Source organism: Xenopus laevis, chromosome 5S (genome assembly GCF_017654675.1).
Source record: "Xenopus laevis strain J_2021 chromosome 5S, Xenopus_laevis_v10.1, whole genome shotgun sequence".
NCBI lineage: Eukaryota > Metazoa > Chordata > Amphibia > Anura > Pipidae > Xenopus > Xenopus laevis.
In genome coordinates, this window is record NC_054380.1 from 73392483 (window position 1) to 73413449 (window position 20967).

At 37.4% G+C, this 20967-nt stretch overlaps 1 protein-coding gene across 2 annotated transcripts in view; it reads left to right on the top strand.

Annotated features, from left to right (window-relative positions):
* Positions 1-20967, top strand: part of rngtt.S (RNA guanylyltransferase and 5'-phosphatase) — a 157255-nt gene that overhangs the window by 68139 nt on the left and 68149 nt on the right. For both annotated transcript variants that reach the window (XM_041563968.1, NM_001090763.1), the window contains 1 exon segment: positions 6864-6932. In XM_041563968.1, the coding sequence (XP_041419902.1) occupies positions 6864-6932 (69 nt within the window).

Sequence of the window (20967 nt, forward strand, 5' to 3'; positions counted from 1 at the left end):
CTGTTGTGCTTCTTAATACTGCTTACATTCATTTATATTTATGGATTTTGTTTTGATTGGCTGTATGAATTGTGTGTGTAACTAATACAGGTGTAATACAATTTTTTTCTACTATATGTAGAATGTAGGGAACAATTTGTATTGAATGGGAGAATACATGCTAGAGTGCCACATTAGGGGTTCTGTTTTTTGTGTGGTCTTTTACCAAGAAATAATTTGGCTGAAAGATTTTATGGCAGGAGAATACAGAATACAAAGCCCTAGCATCTGTTTTTACAAGTCACTTGGTGACCGCCTAGACACGTTGGTCTCCCCAGCAAGATAATCTAAATGTAAAGGTTTTATTCGACTATATATGCTATGTGGTCAAAAGCATCCAAATGCATTATATGAACAAACGTATCCAGATATCCTTCTAAAACCCTGTTTTCTAAAAAACCCTCTAATGAATTTGTCTGTCTCTAAAAGCATCAGCACAATACCTATTACTCACTATTTGCAATGACAAGTCCACGAATCTAGGTTTGGCGGGTCCAGTGCCAATCATTACTTGGTGATAGTAATGCTGACTATAGTAATAATTGTCTGTGTTTTGTGGTTTGGCTTGGGTTTCTGGTTCAAATGAAGGCAAGTGAAGTTTGTGTGGGGGAGGCTGATGGCAGTGGAAGAGTTCACAACTCTGTAGGAATGTAATTATCATGTCCTGGAAGCTGCCTACTGCATCCACTTTAAAATGCTGAAAGTCTCTAATAAATGTGGCCCTCCCCCTTTAACCCCCATATGTAATAAAAGGCACTATGTTGCCAAGGAGCCTAACCTATAGCCAAGGAGCCTACCAATAAGATGTTTGCTTTTAAACATGTGACTAGGAAATGCTACCTGCTGATTGGTTGCTATCGCTTACTGCCCCTTAGTGCCTTTAATTAAATAACCCCCTATAAATTGACGTATTTTAGCAGTGGATGCTGGATAAATTTGAAAAAATCTGGGACTTATGGATGAGCTTGATACATTGACTAACATGGTACAACACGCCTCTGACTCGATACTAAATGTGTGCTTTAATAATGTTCACCCCACAACCTGTTCTCCTTTCTCTTTAGCTATTTTTTTGCTATTCTTTAATGTGTTCAACCACTTATTAGTTGTTCCTGATGCTGATGCTGCTAACCTTGTGAAGTGATGATGCGTTGTCTACATACAGACATCTGTTATGATCTGCTTACTCTCCTTCTTTCTGTTAAAGTTGAAAAAGAATGAATTAAAAAGTATGCTTAGGATTTTTATCCAGTTTTATCACCAATGGCTGCTCAATACATTTAATACCAGTGGGTATGTCATGGCACTGAATAATTCTGTGGTTGTTCCTTTGATTTAGCATTCCAGATACTCAGTGTAGATCCACAACTAGATATAACGGTAACAGTATCTACTCCAAGTTTAACAGCTTTATGTGCTTTTAAACACTGAGAACTTGTTCTTTCACCTGGTCAGAAATGTACAAATATTGTCATGAGGACCTTAAAAAGTAAAACTTCTCAATACTTTTTTCCGTTCTGCTAGTTCTCTTGTTTCTTAGTCCAAGTATTGGTTTCTTAGTCCAAGTGTTCAGGGTTATGATGCTTACTTGGGCTAAGAAACAAGGCTTGTTTAACAGTAATTTCCAAGCTGCTATGTGACCCCCTTAGCTCTACTTTGTGAAATCCTCTCTGCCCCTTGTTTGCACCCATTCCACCATGCTTTGATATCTGGTGCACTAAGCCTTTTGTAATATGGGCTAGTAAACCAATATGCACTTGATAAATGATCTTTTTGTTCATCTAGGTTTGCTTGAGTTCCCGTTCCTTGATGATTTTTGTGTGATCCCGTCCAAAAGCTATGTATTATGAATATGTGTTGGTTCTTGGATCCACCCTGTTTGAAAATGTAATCTGCCAATTTGTCTGCTAGCAAAATAGTTGTCTCCTTTGTTGGTGACTTTCATTTAAAATAATCAGTTGTCTCTCGTGCCTTTAAAGGCTGAGTAGCTGAATCAATGTTAATTACTGAAGCTTACCAAGCATTAATCAGATATGAGAGAAGGCTCATTTTAGTTTCTTATTTTTGTATTCTCCTGGTGTTATTTCAGTTTTGTCATTTATCCAACAAATTATCTTATGTCTGCACAAAATCATTTTTCATGCTCCTCGTTACAGTGTGCTGTTTGCCCAAGTACATGCATTAGTGTTCCAGGCAGTTTACATTTTACTGTAGAGAGGCAGATGTTAGGATAAGGAAAACGGAATCATTACTTGGGTGTATGTGCTTATCTGTTCTCCCCCTCCCACCCAGCTACCTTACAATTAACCTTCTTGCATGATGTTTAAACAGGGATTGTATGAATGAGGATGTTTCTGATAAATAAATTGAATTGTTTAGATTCCTTTCATTTTCCAGGTTGTTGAAAGCAGAACCAACTCCACAATCTCTGCAATTCATATTTGCACATTATTTATTCATATTTTATATCTCAGGATCAATTCATACTAAAGGCTTGGTTTGGTACTGAAACATGCACATTGATGATACTGGACTGGTCTTGTAGTACCTGCCCAAGTACATTTTTTAAATGATAAAATTAGTTGCTATCTAAAAGCAGTTTAACATAAATAAAAAGAAAACTAGTTAATAGAACTCAATAGGACTAATTTATTTACACTTATCATTACTTGTAACAATGTCAGGTGTCCGAGGTGCTTCATTGAGTTAGGAAAGAAATTGTTAAACAGAGGAAACATAGCATGAATGATTTGTTTTACTTTTATTATACAGTTGGATTTTGTAAGAAAGTTGTTTCTAAGAAATACCTGCGTTTTGGCAATATTTAGGATCAAATGCTGTGCACATTGTGAATTACATCTCCACTACCACAGAAATAACATGACATGGATAATGCATATAATCCATTACTGTTCACATTTCCAGATACCTTGTGCTATATCTATTGTATCATTTAGCAGCATAGGAAACAGCAATACCACCACTCATATTTTACAATGCCACCGCGTGCCTCTTAGCATGCAACCATGCATTTCTTGCCTCAGGTAGCAATCTCACATCAAGATGACAGTCACTTAGTGTATCTGTGCCACCAGTCCACCCAGGGTATGAAGAAATTATTTTACAGTCACACACCCAGACAGTTGTGTGAAAGAGATCTCTTAGTATTCCAACTGCAATGCTGTCTCGAACATCGATTATATATTATAACAAAGGAAGCAGCACTGGAGAGTTGCAATTAAAATAACTATAGTCAGTTCAAGTATAACTGTGCAACATTGCCTGTGAAAACTAAACAAGCATCTCTGAACTACATATGATGAAAAAGTTCCTTCCTTGCATGAAACAGTTAATAGTAATGCACAATTGGAGCATTTATACATAGTACAAAGAAAAGCAATTGCAATTTGTAAGGCAGAGATTTACTGTCACTTACTCTCTGCATGTGGTGGCCATTCTCAGATGTGCATTATCATTGATTTACACCTAGATGCCTATTCTTTCTCTTTTCATTCTGCTCACGTGAATTGGTACTTTGTGGCTTTTTAACCTTGCTCTGATCAAGGAATAGTCAGTAGTGAATAGGCACGCTGTCAAAGAAGACTTTTTGCATATAAAAAGTGTTTCAGTGTACGTTAAGTTAGCAATAATCAGATTTACCCATCTTAATTTGTGTAAAATGTTGCATATGCTAGATCTGTTAAAGGATAAATTAACCATTCAAATAAACGAAAGTAAAAATGATATGCTATTTTAAGCACTTTTGCAATTTGCGGTTTTTATTTTTTTTAATTCCAATGTATTAAGAGATGCATGTATTATTATGAATGCGGGTTGTTACAACAGCGTCACCTGCTGGTCAGTTTCTGACCATAAAAAATACCATTGTGCATTTTACAGTAAATTCATTTGTATCAAACAACATGAAATATATATATATATATATATATATATATATATATATATATATATATATATATATATATATATATATATATATATATATATATATATATATATATATATATATATATATATATATAGTCATTTTGTTGGACTGGCACTCACCATTAACTGGTCATATCCCGGGTGCTTCTTCAGAAAAGAGCATATAGAGTAGTTAAGAGCACTCACGGGTATTGTGACAAAAAGCTTTTATTGGAGCATTACAATCTACCCCACATCAACGCGTTTCGGTTCTCTCTGAACCGTCGTCTCTGAACCATCCTGACGACGGTTCAGAGAGAACCGAAACGCGTTGATGTGGGGTAGATTGTAATGCTCCAATAAAAGCTTTTTGTCACAATACCCGTGAGTGCTCTTAACTTTCTTCTCTCTCTCTCTCTCTCTCTCTCTCTCTCTCTCTCTCTCTCTCTCTCTCTCTCTCTCTCTCTCTCTCTCTCTCTCTCTCTCTCTCTCTCTCTCTCTCTCTCTCTCTCTCTCTCTCTCTCTCTCTCTCTCTCTCTCGTCAATTTATCACATATATATATATATATTAATAAAGTGCCCTGTGTAGTTACTCTTGAGTATATATTGCGCAAACATCATGTGATGTAATATTTTAAAACGGAACATTTAATTGGTCAGTTAAAATCAATAGAACAATTCATGGGGTTAAAAACACTTGAAAATATTTATGATATGCAGACCTGGTTTTATGGGATAATACTGGTTAGTACCTGTGAATAGGGATTAGGGCTCATATATTATTCCCACCTAGATCATGAAATCCGACAGTTACAGTCCTAGAGCATATCTCTCTGGGAATTAGGTGTAAGGTATAAAGTGTGGTAATAAGGTAATTTAGATTAAACACTCTTATCTAAAGAAAGTTGCTGGATAAATACACTTTACACCCTTACTCCCTGATGACTAACGGAAAGTCTATCTCTACATACATATATTGGTAAATAGTATTGTGACTTTAGGAAGTCTTACTTTGATTTGAGCAGTTTATTATTCATATACTTGCTGATATGATCATTCATTTTTACTAATATTCGTGTATATTTTTTGCTATACAATATATTCTCCCAGCATGTATTTGCTAATGGGATCATTAATGTTGCTAATACTCGTGTATTTTTTGCTATACCATATATTCTCCCAGCATGTATTTGCTAATGGGATCAATTAATGTTGCTAGTACTCGTGTATTTTTTGCTATACAATATACAGTATTCTCCCAGCATGGTGGCTAATGTATTTGCAGGGCTGATGCCTTGATGTATTCATTGTGCCCGTGCTGAAGTATTTTCCTAGTAATGTTCACCAATGCATTTGCAGGGCTGATGCCTTGACGCATTTGGTGTGTCCTAAAAAATCACAACCGTGATGTCAGCTCACGGAGCACTCGTGATTATCTGTAACCAATGGCGGTATACACAATCACGTTCGATCGCTAGATTTGGCCGCCATCTTGCTTTTGACAAAGCCTCCATGGGCAAAATGCGCGTCAGGTGGAGAGCTCTTCACAAACAATTTCTTGCTACGCTACTTGTAAAGGGAGGTGGACGAATGGTAATAGGAGAAGGGGGACTATGTTTTGAATAGTGCCGGTTTAAGACAGGATAGCATTGTTCCGGAGGATGCTAATCTTGTTTTATCCAACTTCAACCGCCATCTTTTATCATGTTTTATATTAAATGGGTCATGGTTGCCATGAGGACAAGTGATAGGGATTAGGCCAACACACATTTAGGTGCCTCTGAGAGGACAAAGGTTTTAGAGGTCACCCCCATGGCATATCTGTGAAACCCAATATACCTTATTGGCAGGTGTGGTTATGCAAGTTAATGAATACCGGCTGTACTGTTCATTACTCTAATTGAACTTATACCCACTATTTCTATACCTCCCACATAGCAAGCTTACTCAGTAATGGGGTTTTTGTGTCAGATGTCATGATCTACATGGGATTAATATGGGCCCTAATCCCTATTAACTGGAACTAACCGGTATAATACAGTAAAACCATGTCTGCACATCATACATATTTTTGTGTTTTTAATCCCATGAATTAATTTTAACTGACCAATTAAATGTTAAGTTTTAGAATATTACACCACATGATGTTTGCGCAATATTACAATGGCAATATATCAGAGTGACTACACAGGGCACTTTATTAACTTAGCACTTTTGATTGATCACGTTGTTTGATACAAATGATTTTTTTGTAAAATGCACAATGGAATTTTTCTGAGAGTCACAAGAATTTTCCTTCTCCTTGAATTATTCCATAAATTTCCTTCTCCTTTTTATTACACTAGAATTATGGTACATGGATGGTGCGACATAATATAAGTCTTCTGCTATTTATTTTGTATAATTGTTAATTAAGTTGTCAGGCGAAACATAGAGAGCTGTCTGATGGGCTTCTGGTTAGTAAAGATGTGAGAAGTTATGAGGTTTCTAATGTTCTTTCAGCAGTAAAAAATTAAATATATACTATATATTATTTTAAAACGCAGTAATGTTTTCATGTTGCTGAAGTCAGAGGCTTTATACACAAAGTCTGTTTATCTGCATAAAACAGACAGTAGCAGTAACATGAAAGGTACAAAAGATAGCACCATTCGCAATAGTATCATATTAATACAACCAGTGCAATGCAGTTCCTCAGAATTCTAGCATGTTTGCATCTTCAAACAATTTTGTATCTTTTCCAACAATGCAATGTGAGATATGGGTTCCATGTTCTTAGACATTTTGTAAAAATTCAAATCTCTTATTTATCTTTAATTTGCTACACTGAATGAACATATGCCATTAATACAAATGTTGTAACCTCTACTTACCACTCATTAATGTTATTCTTTCAGCTACTTGAAGGAAGTTTTGCTCGAGAGGTCAGCCATGAAGTGGATGGACTTATTTTTCAGCCAATAGGAGTAAGTACTAGTCTCACTGACCAGATGCTGAAATAATGCTCATGTACCGTGTCCATTGCCATGAAAATAGATTGTGTAACTTCAAGAACCGGAGACCACTTGAGGTGAGAAGATAAGGTTTATTTGACACAAGCTCAGTGGATTCTGAACTACAAAGAGTCAGAACCCCAAACAAAAAAAATCACAGAGTTTTTTATAAACTTGAGAACCTATGACATAAAGAACTTATGGGCATAAAAGGGTGTTACTAATGCAACAGCATAGAAATATATCTTCAAATGAGATGGTTCTTCCTCAAGGTTAAGATAGTAGTACCCAGAATACATCCATGTTACCGGGGACTCCCAGGGAATCTGCATACACCGAATTTTATTAATTCTCAAGTGTCTTTTGTTAGGTATAGTTTTAGCTGCCAGAGTATGTGTACTAAGAATTGTGTTCCTTGCTGAAACATTGTCCTTCACCCAAAAGACATCAGTCAATTCCAAGTCAGTAGGTAAATCCTTTTCAATGAATAAAGGGGTAAAAGAATGTTTACGCTGACTCTTTGTCTAAAGAACAAAAAACAGTGGATGCTGGGGACTAATTGAAAAAGAAAATAATACCTGTCCTTGTTAATACAGGTTCATGCTGTTTCTCATTGATGGGAGAATTGGCAGATAGAGAAAACAATGTCTATTTAGTTATGGCTCAGACTATCGGTCTGTTATGCTGGTAGACATCTCAGCAATATGGTACCTTCTCTGATGAAGTGTACTGTTATAAAAATTATTCCAATGTGTAATAGTTGTATTAGGAAAGCATCCCAGAATTTGTTTGTACTAATTCTACTTCTCCAGAATCACCCATGTGTAAACTAGCTGCATTTGACTTAGCATTAAACTAGCTTATAAGGAAATAGTAAAATGCCTCTAGCGTGAGTTTAATTGCTGACAAACATTCTTGCAACATTTTGTGGATAAGTCAGTATTATTAGGACTTGTGTTTTTGTTGATGTTAATTGTTTTGCCTTTTTAAAATGTCTTTGCGAATTGTTTTCACTTTGTGAAGAAACTCTACTGCTGCATACAAAAATTTTCCAATAGAATGTTGAAAGCAAAACAAAACGTTGCAATTAAGTATATAAAAAAAGTATTTGATGACTATCGCATTAATTAATATCTTACACTTTTTGCAAAACACAGTATTGGTTTTAAATTCCTGCAGCTGTTATTTTTGTGTTTGTATTTCTTTCTTTTTTTTACTATTTTTACTGCTATTCACAATTTTGTATGTTTCATAGCAGATTATTTTAATGACAGCCTTCACAAACAAATGTCTACGCTCCTCCTCTTTGTTCAATAGGCTTAAATTGATGCTATTGCATTTCTAAATGTATCTATTCTATGTAGATTTAACTGACATCATTTTTCATTCTCTTTAACATAACTAAAATTGTGCCCAAGATGATGTGCCTTCTCTAATGGTGTTTTTTATTTACATTCTGCATTATGGTACATTTTTGTGCTTTTTCTGTTACATTCTCCACTGATGAGATTCTTATAAACATGTCACATCATTGTAGCAATTCGGTCTCTGAATTACATTCACATAGTGCAGCAAATTTCAGCTCCATTTAGTGGTCAGAAGGTCTTGCAGCTCTGATATAATCTTTATATTCTTACTGACAATTTAGGGTACAGCTGAAATTTAGACCAGTCAAATCAAAAAATAAGTTGTGCTAAAATAGATCATATAAGTAAAAGCATTTTGGCGATGGATTCCACAAAGGGTTATCTATATTGTCATCTATAAGTGGTAGTCGTGAAGGTAAAAGTAAATATACTAAATTCTAGGGTAATTTATTGATACTTGTAGGTGGGTTAGAGAGAGACATAGGGGCACATTTACTAAGGGTCGAATATCGAGGGTTAATAAACCCTCGAAGTAAAATCCTTCGAATATCGAATTCAAAGGATTTTGCGCAAATACTACGATCGATCAATCAAAGTAGAAATCAATGAAATCCTTTGAATCGAACGATTCGAAGGATTTTAATCGATCGATCCATGGATTTTTCTTCGATCAAAAAAAAAAACCTTTGAAAACTGATGGGGAAGGTCCCCATAGGCTAACATTGTACCTCGGTAGGTTTAAACTGCTGAAGTATGTAGTCAAAGTTTTTTTTTTAAAGAGACAGTACTTAGACTATTGAATGGTCGAATAGTCGAACGATTTTTACATCGAATCGATGTCGAGATTGAAGGTCGTAGTAGCCAATTCGATGGTCGAAGTACCCAAAAAAATACTTCAAATCCTTCACTCGAGCTTAGTAAATGTGCCCCATAGTGTATTTAAATGGACAGTTTACACAGAAAGATTCAGAAGTCATAATTCCCACATAGTTCATTTTAAGAAAATAACATTTTTGAAATGATTTTCCCTTTTTGAAACTTTTAGGCCTTAGCTTGTGCTTTTCATCTTATGTATGGGATGCCTTATCCAGAAGATGATTATCCTGAAAGCTCCAAATTACAAAAAAGCCATCTCCCATAGAGTTAATGATTTCCTTTTTCTCTGTATTTGATATTAACTAAGCTGCATGAGTCCATATTGTTAGAAAAACACTCTTATTGGGTTAATTTAATATTTAGATGATTATAGCAGGCTTAAGTTATGGTAATCCAAGGTAAACTTTGGCAACTTTGGGCGACTATTGAAAACGCATCGCCGCGTGTGCATTAGTGCAGGCGACTTTTCATTGCAACCTATGGGGAAAAACGCTGAGGCAGTTCGGGGAGATAGTCGCTCAAAAGACGAATCTCCTCGTGTGGACTAGCCCTTAAGTTTCAGTTTTAGAAGAATGGTTAAAAAAAAAATGAAAAATGGAAACAATTGAAAAAAATTCTTTTCTGGTGAAAACTCTGAAGACAAAACTGAAAGTGTTTGGAAGGTAAGCAACCCCTTAAGGGTCTGGTCACATGGCAGATTCAGGGAGATTAAATATCCTCTTCTTTAGATGGTGCTGCCTTCAGTGGAGAATCAAATTATAAATCCTTCCCTAATAAAAATTGTCAATGGTCCTGTCTCGTGAAACTTGAAATTCCTCGATTAAGATAACCCTAGCATCACTGAACCTACAGAGGATTATAAACTGTTAAAATTAATGTTATTTGTAGAATTCTTATCAGTTGATTTTTTTAGGGTTTAGCAGTTTAACAGTTAAGCAAGTGGAAGCCTGTAGTTGATTCCGAGTTTGAAATCTGCATTTGGAAGCTGCTGCTGTGATCTCTCATTATGTATCTGAAAGAGCTGTCAGTTCAAGCAAAGCAGGCCGAAATTAGGCTGAAAAATCAAAATAAAGCCATCAGAGAAATGGCATAAATATTAGGTGTGTTCAACAATCTGGTACATAGGAAACGTTTCTGGAAACCCGTTACCCAGAAATCTCCAAATTACTGGAAGGCCATCTCCGTTAGACTCGGTTTTAATTCATTCAGATTTTGCTTTTCTCTGTAATAATAAAACAGTACCTTGCACTTGATCCCAATTAAGAATGAATAATCTTTATTGGAGGCTAAACACTCTTATTGAGGTTTAGTTAATGTTTATATGATTAATTATGATATTTGACTAAGGTGTGGAGGTCCCAATATTGTAGAAAGACCCCTTATCGGTTCAACCCCAGGTTCCAAGCATTGTGGATAACAGATCCCATACATGTACATTCTTAACGAGGAACACACTGGTTGAGCTCTACACCAAAAGACTTTAAGGGCCTCAGATGACCTCTGTACTGAATAATCACTGATCTCTTTCAATATATCACTAGAAAGGGAACCCTGCAATTGGGTGATGTCAATGGTTTCCAGACTTCCACAGTCATGACTGCAAAGGATTTTTAACAAAGTAATGAAAAATATAATTATATTTCTGATTTTTCTGCTCCAGCAGAATTCTGCATTGAAATCCATATCTCAAAAGAGCAAACAGATTTTTTTATATTCAATTTTGAAATTTGACATGGGGCTAGACATATTGTCAATTTCCCAGCTGCCCAAGTCATGTGACTTGTGCTCTGATAAACTTCAATCACTCTTTACTGCTGTACTGCAAGTTGGAGTGACATCCTTTCTTAGATTTTACCTTGATAGTAAGGGGATATATTCTCTTATTTTCTTGTATCCATTTCCTCTGAAATATACCTGAACTTTGATTCCTTTGATACTAAGCCAGTGTATCTCTTTGCTGTGGCCTCCCTGTCATTTTAACCTCATTAACAAATCTATATGCAGTTCTCATTCCATACTCTTCTTCCAGTAGTAAGACTTTTGTGTATACATTTGTAAGTTCGTATCAGTCTAGCACAGAATCTGGTGCAGGTCTGCTATGGGTTGACTTAATGTCGACTCACACATCACTATTATATTAAGTTAATTTGCAGATATTCTTTACTGTATGCCTACTTACATCCTTTTCATCTGCACTACTAATATCAGTTTTTAAGGTTACTTCAGGTTTTTTGCTTTGTTTGGAACTCCCATTATCAGATTGAATTTGCCTGCATATCATGTCTTTGTTTTCAAAACTACTATATTCCTTTTATCATGCAGATGCACTAATGGTTCAGAGATTTAAACCCTTGGCTTGCTGATCTATGACCTCTCTTGCTTTGTAATTTGTTTATTCCTCATCCACTCTCAGATATATAAGGCATTAGCAGGGCAGAAGCTAGGGCTAGGCAGAATAGAAGTCCCTGGGAGCAAGGATGTGGGGAAAGTCCGGAATTTAGCGTTTTTTTTCACGGGGAAAGGAGGGAGGGCAGACAGTTCGCATTGAAGTGAGAAGAGAAGCAGAGCGTGCAGGGATAATCCTTACCTTGGGCACCCCCGACCTTAGGCCTGACACTAGACATAAGTAATAACTTACAGTCTGGATAGAACAACTGTAATCCAGTGAAAAGAAAATAACCAGTGCATTTAAAAAAATGATTGTGCATTGCAGCTTTATATGTATTTTGATATGTCATTAGAGGATTACTTATACTAGTCAGCGACACAGAAACGGAGATACAATATTTCTGGTTTAGATCTGAACCTGGCACCTCAGTTGATGTATTTTTCAAATTATGTTAGTGGCGATTATTTTGTGTGCAGTTATTAGCTGTAATATAGTGAGCAGGTACCATTAGTCTAACCCTCTCACGCTCAGACACTTAATAACACTTCATGGAAAAGCATTACCTTTGAAGTGCTGTGTAACCATTGCTAATTTCCTATCCTTTTATAAAGCATAAACATATTTCACTCTGTTATTCAATACAGACAAACCTACTGGGAATATTTGACAATACAGTTAGAACATACCGTAACAAAGAAATGGAAGGCCTTGGGAAGTCAGTACAATAGGTGCATTTTGTTTTTGGTGGGCATTGAATCTTTACTGGCTGCGGAAGTTAATTTTATTTTCATCTTTATTTATAGGATGAGTTAAAATTTCAAGGTCAGAAAACATCAAAAACAATATTAATAATTTTGATAAATAGGCTTCCCCATTGGGACAGGTAAATGTGCGTTAAAATGGGGACAGTGAAAGTCTTAGTGGGCACAAGGATGAGTGAGTGAGTGAGTAATAATGATGAATAGACTATAGTTACAAATTATAACTGAATTTTTGTTACCTAATGTCAGAGAGCTAATGATTGCAACGTGTAAGGAAATTACCTGAGTCGCGGCGGCGTGGACGGCCGCCACGCCCCTTCTCCGCCGGCTTCTGGGTCCTAGTGCGCGTGGCGCGCATGCGCATTATTTAAAGGCGCAGGCGCGCTGGCGTAATGACGTCAGCGCGCAATGGCGCGAATTTCAAACGGTATTTAAGCCCATTCATTGGTGCTGCTGGTTGCCCGTGATAGGATTTATCCTGTGGTTTTGCCTGAAGCCTTGTGCTGTTTGTTCGTGTTTATTCTGCTAGTTATCCGGTTTTTGACCTCTGCCTGTTTCCTGACGACGCTCCCATCTGAATCCTGACCTGTGCCTGATACCCGACTACTCTATTGCCTGAACCCCTTCTGCTTGATACCCGGTTTTGACCCTTGCCTGCCTGACGATCCTTGCTATCTGCCTGCCTCGACCCAGCCTGTCTGACTATCCTCTCTGCCTCATCCTTGCCTGTAACCGTGATCCTCGGCCCAAAAGACTCTAGATACTTGCCGTGCCCCATTGCCTGCCAGAACTCTAGCCTTGCCCACTCATAAGTCCAGGTGGCACCCCAGTAGGCGGAGGGCCTTCCCGAAGCCCAAAAGTGGTCACACATACTGGTGAAGAGAGCTCTGACCACGGTGCTTGGCTCTAGTTCTGGTATTGGGTGCCGGCCGTGACACAACGTTTTTGGTAATTAATCATTTTACATTTTGTAGCCTTCTCATAGAAAAGGAAAAGGGAGGTTACACTTGTTCATCCCAAACCAGATTGTGTGAAGAAGTTGGGAGTGTGAAATCTGGATTAAAAGTTCAGAATTCAGCCCATCTAGACCAGTTTCTAGTAGTAGTGGTGGGGAATAGAGCAGAACTAGTTGAACTTTATCTACAATTAGTATAGATATTGGTATACTGTGTATAGTTTATATATGCAAGTGTATAGATAGGTCAGTGTGAGTGTGTATATATTTATGCACCTTGGTTTAAAGTTTTTAGGGGTTAAACTTGATGGATTTTGGGGTTTTTTTCAACATAATTTGCTTGCTTACTTAATCCTGTGTCTCCCACTGGAGCAAAGGGCCTCAACAAATGTGTGTCACCGGTTTCTGTCCTGGGCGATTTTTTCTATCTCAGTCCATGATGTCCCTGCTTTCTTTATTTCCTCTTCCACACTTCGTCTCCAAGTTGTCTTTGGTCTTCCTCTTTTCCTGCTGCCTTGAGTATTCCACTTTAAAGGAGAAGGAAACCCTTCTTACATTTTTTAAGTAATACCCAAGTGTGAATTGGGATTGAGGGCCCCATCTGAAATACTTACTCAGGCTGGCACTTACCTTTACCGAGTCTATGTTACAGCATCATTTTTCTTACTTCTGTTGTGCTCCTTCAGGGGCACCATTTTTGTTTGTGTACTTCCGTTTTCTCCAGCTTCAGTCTTCCGTCTGCACTATGTTCTTCTGCCTGCGCTTCACTATGAAGTCTGCGCATGCGCGAGATTTCGTCCTCGGCTCCCAGAGTTATTGGCAATCCTGTGTTTTACTTGACTTTAACAGGAAACTTCCTGCGTGTTCTACTAAAGGTAATTCATGTTGACAGCTGAGGGCTGTTGAGGGAGGGAGCAGAGCTTGTGCACCGAGCAAAGCTGCCAGAGAGGGGGGAGGGCAGGGTAAGAGGCAGAGCTTACAATGTTAAAAGACTGAGCACGAGCCCGTGCAGCTCGAGTCTGTATTACTCTGATTGGCCAGCTCAACTATCGTGATACTTGGGGACTCAAACCACCAGATTAAATAGCACACGCTGAAGATCAAATGCGCATGCGCACATTTATAAACAGCCTCTACTGCGCATGTCAAAATCGGCGGGTTAAGGAGAACAGAGAAGGGGAAAACAGTTCTGCAGCAGCACATATCAAAGAAAATCAGCCTGTGCCGGGGTGGATACAATGCAAATGCAGAGGTATTTTGAGGTTAGACAGGGTCATTTTCCATCCCACGGAGCTGGCTTTAGATGTGGAGGACAAAACTAGTAATGTAAAAAGAGGGTTGAATTCTCCTTTAAGGCCTCCTTCTCAATTGATTTATCCTTGCGAAGGGTATGGCCAATCCATCTCCACTTTCTACGCTTGATCTGTAAGCCCACTTGTTGTTCTTGGGTTCTCTCCCACAGCTCTTTATTTGAAATTATATTCGGCCACCAGATGTTGTATATTCTTCGGAGGCAGCGGTTTATAAAAGTTTGGAGGCTTTTTGTTATCTCCACTGTCACCTTCCATGTCTCACATCCATACAGGAGGACAGTCTTCACGTTACTCTGGAATATTCTTAGTTTTGATTTCATGGAAATATCTTTGGATCTCCAAATTTGATACAGTTGTACAAAGGCTGCATTTGCCTTCTTAATTCGGCTTTTGGTATCAGCACTGGCACCACCATCCATTGTCATCAGGCTGCCCAAATACTGGAACTTCATCACAGTTTCTATGTGTTTCTCATAGACCTGGAACTTCTGTTTGGGGTCTACCTTGCTGTTTAATTGCTTCTCTTTGGTTTTCTTGCAGTTTATTTCCAGTCCCACCTTCCTGCTCTCTTCTAGTAGATGGGCTAACTTTACTTCCATATGTTGGTAATTTTGGGAGAGTAAGCAGATATCGTCTGCGAAGTCAAGATCTTCTATGTATTGTGTCAGCCCCCATTGTAGTCCAGTTCTATTTCCGAGGCACGACTTCCTCATGACTAGGTCCATTACTATCAAGAAGATAGTGGGGGAAAGGGTACATCCCTGTTTGACTCCTGAGCTGACTTCTATTGGATCACTTAGCATGCCATTGTGAACAACCAAGCATGTATAGCCCTCATAAAATTCCTTTATAACTTTTATGATATTTCTTGGTATCCCATACTTCTCTAAAGATCTCCACATAGACTCTCTTTCTAAGGATCAAAATGCGTCAAATGCGCTAAGTAAATCTATAAAGATCAGGTACAGTGGGACTTCTAACTCCTGACATTGTTATATTATAATGCGCAGTGTATTTATTTGATCTGTACAAGATCTGTTCCTGCTTGCTCTCTCCTGAGTTTTTGGTCCACACAGTCTTCCACTCTGTCTAGTAAAATTCTTGTAAATACTTTGCTGGGAATAGATAACAGTGTGATCCCTCGCCAGTTGTCACACACCGTAATATCTCCCTTTTTTGGCAGCTTCACAAGGACACCCTTTTTCCAGTCAGCGGGGATTTGATGTTCCTTCCAAATTTTCTCAAACAATGGTAGTAGAAGTGCTGCTGAAGTTTCAGCATCTTCTTTTAGTATTTCTGCTGTAATGTTATCGAACCCAGGAGCTTTGCCGCTTTTCAACTTCTCAATGGCCTTGATGATTTCTCCTTTCCTCTGTACTTCTGTGTTTATGTTCGGGTCTTGTTCGATGCATTCTCGGTGCTCTTGATCACTTTGTTGGTTGTTGCAGCCCATATTCAAAACTTCCTGGAAGTGCTCCTTCCATCTTTGGAGCTGTCCTCTCTCATTTGTAAGAGTTACTCCACTCTTATCTTTGACATTGTATCCTATTCTGCCTTTCCTCTTTGAGAGAACTTTAGTAATATTGTACAATGTTCTGAGGTCTCCTATTCTTGCCGCCTTTTCAGCTCTTTGGGCTTGTTCGTCTATCCAGAGCCGTCGGTCCCTCCTGGCGCTTTTTTCTGACTTTGTTTTGTTCATTGTATTTTCCTTGAAGAATCACCTTTTGGCCTCTTGTTTTGCAGGAATTTAGCTTTATTTCTTTTCTTGCTTTGATTTTCTGCCACGTATCATTTGACATCCAGACTTTCCTTCCCTGTTACCTGAAGCCTAACACTTCTTCGCAGGTCTCTGTGTATATTTCTTTTACTTTAGTCCATCTAGTCTCGACAGTGTCATTTCCAGCCACCTCCACCATCTCTTGAAGTCTCTCAAATCGGTTGTACAGTTATGTTCTAAACTCCGACTTTTTGTCCTAGTCTTGGAGCTTCAGTATGTCGTACCTTCTTGGGTGTCTGTGTGTTAGCTTCTTTCCTGCTTTGATCTTCATTCTGAATATGGCAGTAACAAGCTGGTGGTTGCTTCCCACATCAGCTCCCCTCCTATTACGTTCATTCAACAGAGATCTCCTCCACTTCCTAGCTATGGATATGTGGTCTATCTGATTTGCTGTAGTGCCATCGGGTGTAACCCAGGTTACCTTATGACATCTTTTGTGTGGGAAAAGATCTATTTCGGCACAAAGATTTACAAATCTTCCTCTGTTTTCGTTCTGGTCCCCTACGCCATGGGATCCCATGATATGTTCTATTCCTTAATTTTCAGGGCCTACTATTGCGTTTAGGTCACCCATCAGAATGATAAGATCTTTCTTCTTTTGTTTATCAAAGGTTTCTTGCAATTTGTTATAGAACTGGTCTTTCTCCACAGTAGTTGAGGTTTCTGCATAACATTGGACTACTGTTATATTTCGAATGTTAGTTTTGAAGTAGGCTGCTATTAATTCTCCTTGAGATAGGTTCCCAACATAACTTAACTATGTATATCTTTCCAATTGTATGAAATGAGCATGCACATTTCTCTTCTTTTCACTGTATGCATGTAACAGCCTTGTTGTATGGCTTGTCAATGTGAAGTAGGGCTTAGGCAGCAAACAACATCCCTCTGTAGCTGCCTGATTAAAAACAGTTTTGTCTTTTGCTATGGTATCCATTTAATTGTACAGTTTATGGTCAAAATCATGTTTACATAAAATATACTATGTCCCATTCGCTTTTCATGTGTGTCACTTTTTATTTGGGGGGGGGGGAATAGTTTTATAAATGCAGCCATAATATTGAGACTAACAGTTAGCCCATATATCATGGCTATTTGCCTACCTTACAATTATTTTTTTGGAATAACATATATTTTTAATGAGCTGTGAGATTGTGGGAACTGGTGAATCTGTATTGGAACAAAATGCTAATGTTTTATGGATGTATATCATAATGGGACAACATCATTAAAAGTAGACCTCGCATTAGCAAAGTAAAGCAAAGATGTATATATGTGCTACATCACGAACAATTTCTAAAACAACACGCTAATTATGCTGTGTTGTTTAAATTTAACAATCAATGAGGCTCTATTAAATTCTTATAACAAGTACTTGTATAATGTTACTGCTTTTCATGAATCAGTGATGTCATCGCTAAAAATCTCGTTAAAATAGTCTGTCAGAAATTATTATAATTATAGTGCAGTAAAACTGTACTATAAAACTGTAGAATAAATACTGTATAAACGTGTGTGTGATATAAAATAATAGATGTATTTGGATACATATTTAGTTCATGCCCACAGTGTAGGAATGTGTTTTTATGCTCCCATGTTTATGATAGGGGTGTAGCTTCAGGTTTGAGAAAGCATTCTGTGGAGTCTGTAATATGTTTTTTTAGACAAAGTACAGCTGAAGTAAAAAAATAACTGCATGCTTTGTTTATTATACGGTACATAAAGTAATTTGCAGCCATATGAACAGTTAGCCTTGGCCCAGGCATTTTCAAACCTACAATTAAATGATCTGACTCTCAAGTTTTTACTTCTACAAAATATATTACATTCCAGAGCAGATGTATGAATTATATAGAAAATAATTTGTCTTTATCAGAGGATTACAGAGATATAACTACTTAGGCAGTATCACATTACTGGGATGCTATATGTATGCAAATGTATTATTATTTTTTCTGGGAGTAAATTGTAATGCACTTTTAAGTATTCCTTTTATTATACTCAAAACTTGAAAGAAATTAGACCACAGATTCTTGTGAATAGATTAATGTCAACATATTATTGGACACTTTAATGCACTTAATTTCATATTTCAAAGAACACTTAATCACTTCTCATTCTATAATGACTCCTCCACGACAAGCCTGCAACCTCTATTGCATTTCATAATCAATTTGATATGATAATGATAGAGGTACTACTAGAGCTTGATTTTGATTGAAAAGCAAAAGAACTGTAACTGGGCTGCTAGTTCAAAGTGGATATGCTTGTAATGGATACTTATTTAAAAGCACAAATGCAGAACTTTCCAATAGCAGATTTAAAGGGCGCCTATACCTAAATTATTTAAATTACTGGAAAGTCATATGGCTGTGCAGGCAAACCACAGAGACTGTGCAGTGAGCTTGGCATAGGAAATTGAGTGCTGCTTTGTTTAAACACAGAAGTTAAAAGCAGGTTAAAGGCATAGGTGAGTTCCCTTTTCTTAAAGGAGAAGGAAAGTATTTACATGAAAATCCCTTTAATATAATTACCATACTTCTGCCTCCCAAACAGCTATAGCAGTTCTTCTGGATGAGCATTATTTATCCAGCTTGCTGTCTTGAAAGTAAGCCCTCTCTTAAATAGATTGCAGTTGCCATTTTCAAGCTGCTGACATCACTTCCGCCCGTGTCTCCTACACTGTAAACTGCAGCTTTAGGGAGAGGGGCTGTGCAGGACTGTCTTGAAAAAACAGAGGAGAGTTCCGATTGGACAATGGGATTAAGTGGGCGGGGCTAATGAGGGCAAGACTTTCAGCACGTACAGGCTGAATATGCTAATGAAGAAAAAAAAAAAAAACGGCAGCAGCAGCTCAGCAGTGAGGTGCGCATGTGTTTGCCCGGGGAAATCTCTGTTGGAGGAGAAAGGAAGCAGCTCTGGATTGAAACAGGTACTTAATAGCAGGACCTGACTTTTTCCATTACAAAGTCAAACTAAGCAACATTACATTGAGCTGGAGGAATATGTTAGAGACTATATTAAGGCTGAGATTTTTAGGGAATGTTGTTTAGAGACTTTCCTTCTCCTTTAATGGAATAATTCAAGCTTGTTGGTGGATTAACCAAGAACTACCATTGTCAAGAAATATTACACATACTATAATGCACAAATAAGTAATGTTTACCCTATATTGCACAGTGGAACCTACTTTTTAGCTTTGAGTCCACTGAAAATTGGCAAATGAGTTTATGCCATGATAAAAGACTGTATAGGTCTGTGTCTTGTAGTTCTATGAGCTGACATTTTATGTTAAATGTTTTCAAAAGAGCAGACTCAGTTGATTCAGGATAAGATGTTATTTCATATGTTTTCCTTTAGATACCTAAAATCTAAACACAATATATAAAATATGTTGTATCACTGTTTTACAAAAGCACAGGAGATTTTATAGAGGGTAGTGGAGAATATTTTGGCCTACCTCCAAGGACCATAGAAAATGCATCAAGGAAAGTGTAGATATCCGTCCTATCTGTAATTGAGTTGGATATTCTTCTCCTCTTTAGGGTTAGTATCCAGTGTAGATGCATAACACAGTGGGCCTTAAGATATTCTATAAGTCAGTTAGGTGATTTTGGATTTACCTAGGATGTTTTCTAGCTTGTCTTCAATGTATATATACAGCAGGGAAAAAACAAGTATTGAATAGAAATATATTCTGTAACAAGGTTGCAAGATTTTGAGACAGCTCTTTGCTTTTACCCATCATGAGATGCTTCTTGTGTGATACTTTGGTAAAGAGAAACCATTTTATAGGCCATCAACTAGGTCTAAACCAGTTAATTGCTGTCAGGCAGATTTCAATAGGTGTCTTGGCTTATCATGCCTTTTTGCACCTACTTTTCTTCATGTGTGTAGATGTAACGCACATATGCAATTGTGGATAGTAGTTTCAGCAGGTCCCAGGTACAGTTGTGTATATGGTAAGACTTTGTTATACATGGAGCACATGAAGTCGGACTAACAAGTTCTGAATATGTTTGTGTGCTTATATGGCAAAGTATCTTTGTTAGCTCTGGAGAGCTATGAAATTATTTTAGTTTGAAGAGATGGTATGGATGTTTTTGATCCTTATGCTGAAGGTTCAGTGCTTATGCATATGGGCCTTAAACATTCCTTGGTGGGTTCATTTCATTATCTACTGGAGTTTTATATGTTCTAGAAAAGAGGTGTCACTGATCTGCCATGATTTTATTATACTATATATATTTTGGGTTTTTGAGATAAGAGGCTTGTATATTAATTTGCCCTAGAAAAGACGTGTGTTCTACTTTTTAATTTGTACACCAGGCAGAGGATGTGTCAGGATCTTGGAGATAGTGTGTTCTTCTTTTCTGACATTTTATTTTAGGGGAGCCAGGTGTATGCTAGATGAATTTAATTATGCATATATATGGTAAATATAGCATTTGTAATTATTTCAATCTGCATGTTTCAGTGATACCTGCTGGAATTTGATTTAGGTTCATCACTCAGTAATTACTCAGTGGAGTTTGATTTTAAAGGATGCTTTAATCCGTATTTATTCTGAAAA